The sequence below is a fragment of the Simochromis diagramma genome, unplaced genomic scaffold (genome assembly GCF_900408965.1).
Source record: "Simochromis diagramma unplaced genomic scaffold, fSimDia1.1 OVJJ01000583.1, whole genome shotgun sequence".
NCBI classification, from domain to species: domain Eukaryota; kingdom Metazoa; phylum Chordata; class Actinopteri; order Cichliformes; family Cichlidae; genus Simochromis; species Simochromis diagramma.
In genome coordinates, this window is record NW_024387285.1 from 463,513 (window position 1) to 467,218 (window position 3,706).

At 41.9% G+C, this 3,706-nt stretch overlaps 1 protein-coding gene across 1 annotated transcript; it reads right to left on the minus strand.

Moving 5' to 3' along the window:
* Positions 1-473: 473 nt before the first annotated feature.
* LOC120716114 (GTPase IMAP family member 2-like) lies at positions 474-3,479 on the minus strand (the record flags this gene model as incomplete). The annotated part of the gene is made up of 2 exons (XM_040003493.1): positions 3,446-3,479; positions 474-970 (listed from the first exon to the last, which is right to left on the minus strand). Coding segments are annotated over exons 1-2 (498 nt in total), but the record flags the coding sequence as incomplete, so codon positions are not given.
* Positions 3,480-3,706: the final 227 nt, after the last annotated feature.

A 3,706-nucleotide genomic window follows, 5' to 3' on the forward strand; every position in this document is an offset into this window, starting at 1 on the left:
GCATTTTCCTCTGGTGACGCTGTGGGGGACAAAAAGGCCAAATAAGACCTGCGTAGATACATCAGGGAAGCCAAAGAGGCAATACAGACCGAAGCTGGAAGAACACTACAACAGCTCAGATTTCCGACGCATGCGGCAGGGCCTTCAACAAATTACTGATTTCATGGCATTGTGTCCCTAGTTGTTATTAATTAATTTATTTTTATTTCTATAGTGTTTTTTAAATATGGGCCTTACTGAACTTATTTATATTTTGTCCTCCTGCCAGCAGAAGAGCTCAGAGTACAGAGAGACCCAACAAACATTTAAAAGTAATAAAATGTTTTCCTGAACTCACCAGCAGCTCGAGCAGGATCCATGTTTGCAGGCACTGACAGCTGATGTTTCAGGGTTTGATGAGAACCATCTGCTCCAGTTTCAGATAAATCACAGCTCACATGTTCTCCATGTTTTCTTTCACAATCTGACCTAAAACGTGTCCACAGTTCCAGAGGTTCAAGGTTCTTCTGCTTCACATATCTGAATCTACACGTTTTCATCATGGCCTTTAATGGGGGATCTTCCATATAACTTTCACTGGAAGCTAATTGTTCCTTTGCAGGTGTTGATATCAGGACCAGCGAGTGTTCAAATGACTGATCACCAAAGTCTTCCAGGACTGTTTGCAGCCTCAGTCTTTGCTCCTCAGTGAAGTCTTCAGGCTGTAGAACCAGCAGGAACACATGAGGTCCAGGATCAGAGAGCCTCACACAGGTTTCTATCAACTCTGTCAGTTTGTCCTCAGAGATGTTTGGATGCAGCAGATCTGGAGTGTTGATCAGAACGATTTCTTTCCACCTGCACCGCCCGCTGACCCTCACACAGCAGTCTGGTTCCTCAGTGCTGAACACGGCCCCTCCCAGTATGAAGTTCCCCACGACTCTCCTCTGAGACCAGCTGTTCCCCAGCAGGACAACCCTCAGCTCAGACACTGGCATCAAAACACAACGACAACAGGAAGTCAACAAAAACAGAGCCAGGGTCAGTCTAAGATGTTTATTGTCTTAAAATCATGTTTGCTGATCATCAGAGAGGAAACATATGATAAATATTTTGAGAAATCAGAATCTTCTCCACAAAAACCGTAATATCTATAAAATATACATTAATTTGCAAATGTTAAAAATGTCATGCCAACTATGTGTATACAGTATAATTCATGCATGCAAACTCCATGTGCTTCTACATAAAAGATGGAAACATGAAAGACCCATATAAATCAACAGTGCTTTGAGGCAATTAAAAATAATGTATAATTAAAGTTAACATTCAAACACACAATAGAAAGAAACTCGTGGAATTGGCACTAAACATCTGTGTAACTAAGAAAAACACTGATCAGTGAAATTAATCTGCAGAAAATGTTTCAGTTTGATTGGGAGCAGAAACACTGGGAAAGTGATGCATACATCATGTCTAGTTATCAGGATGTGACCTGGAGTTTGTTCCAGTTGGTCAGGTCCAGGTTCTGTAGTGTTGTTTTTTTAATAATAGTTTCATTTTTATTTTTATTTTTTAGCCTTTTTCAGCTTTATTTCGCAATGAAGAAAGGACAGGAAAGCAGGGACAGTGACAGAGGGGCAGACATGCGGCAAATGGCCACGGGTTGGACTAGAACCCGTGGTACATGGGTTAACCCTAACCCATGTACCAAACGGCTGAGAGGAACCCAGGCCGGCTGCTCTCAGCCGTTTGGTACATGGTCGCCCACTCAACGCACTGAGCCAAACCAGTGCCTGAGAGTCTGTCGTGTTATGTCATCCAAAACAAAGATGACAGCTGACTGAATATACTGGATTGTCATGTTTTTTCCATCAGTGGATATTTTCTGACTCAGATTGTGAAATCAGGGATCATGAAACATTATTTTCACACATGGATTGGCCCCAGAGTCTAGACCAGGGGTCGGCAACCTGCGGCTCTTTGGTCCTTTTAGTGCGGCTCGGTGTGGTTTGGGAAAATAAATGAGTTTTTTAAAGTATTTAGCTGAAGTGCATTTTTATTTATGTTACTTTTTTTAACTTGTAGTTCTAAATTGGAAGATTATGTGATATTGAAATATAAATATAAAATTATATTTTATTATTTTTTTCATCGCTCAAAATAAGCGTCACACTCGCGGAAGCCGGGTGTAGCCGCCGAAACGCCGTGCATTTATGGACACTTTCGACCCCATGTAGGCCAATTTCGGATCCACATTATGTCAGCAGCTCCACTGTGAACTATGTTAAAACAAACACCGCTCACACCTCACAGACGACCGCTTACAGTCCTGCGTAAAGATGAAAGTGACTTCGCTGTGCGCAGAGGTTCGGGACCATGTAAACATATCACGGCAGACCCGACGATGTTTGCATGAACACACTTATCATTCTCTTTATGACCACTTTTCACACACGGTTGCTGTACGCACACAGCCGTTGTAGCTTTGCAGCTCACAGCCCGACACACACCAACACAACAGCATAGAGAGCACAGAAGTTAAGGTGGCGAGGTGCGTCCGACTCCCCTGCAGGGTGCTGCAGACCACGCCCCGCCACACACATTAACCAGGTAAAATACATATTTAGGCAGAAATTTGCAAATAGTTTTTTAGAAGCATAGAGCTTTTTTTTCCAATTACTTTTTAAAAGTCAGGTCAAGGCTCCAAAGCCCAAAGGCGATATAAGGGTGGCTCACAGCAGTTTTTGTTTGCTGGATCATTTTAGTTCAGCTTTCCTTTTGTTATATTTCTTCAAGAGTTCAAATGTGAATTACATAAATAAAATGTCATTTTCTCTGTAGCACTTCATGGATTTCATAAGCAGCACACTTAGTTGTTCACACAAAGCATAAAGGTAAAAACATATATGCAGTGTTATCTTCATTTTGGATGTCAAAAGTATTTGCGGCTCAGTGTTTTCTTTTGCGTGGAAACCGGCTCCAAATGGCTCTTTGGTGTGTAAAAGGTTGCTGACCCCTGGTCTAGACATTAACCACACAGAATCTTTGGGAGGTGCTGTTAGACTTTCCCATCAGCGAGATGCACAACTGGGGCAGGGACAGCTCAGTAGGTAGAGGGGTCGCCCCATGATCGGAAGGCTGGGGTTCGAATCCACTGAGGCACCCTTGAGCAAGGTACCGTCCCTACACACAGCTCCCTGAGTGCCTGCTTAGTGGCTGCCCACTGCTTTGCTGAGTGAATGGATCAAATACAGAGAAAAAAAAGTAATTTCCCCACGGGATCAATAAAGTATACATTATTATTAAACTGTGTATGGACAATAATACTGTGATGCTAGCCTAAGGTTTATAAATAGAAATAATATCCACATGACTATGTACCATATCAAAGTTATTCCAAAGACATATTACAGTGTGACTTTTTGGCCCCAACAGTTTATATTTGAGTCTACGATTAACTTACTGTTGGGGGGAATAAACTCATTAGCTGCTTGTTCGCTGCTGAGGCACCTCTGTGAATATAAAAAAGAAAAACAGTTTACACCACAAACCTCTAAACTGTGTCAAATTCCCACAGTGATGAAATTTCTTTGGTTGACAGTGAAGGAGACAGTGGGGAAAAACCAGTTTCCAACATATAATGTTGCAGCAAATATACAGGGTAAGAGAATGTTTTTATCCAAGTGTCTGTTGCACTGAACTTATGATCTGGTTAAATGTAAAC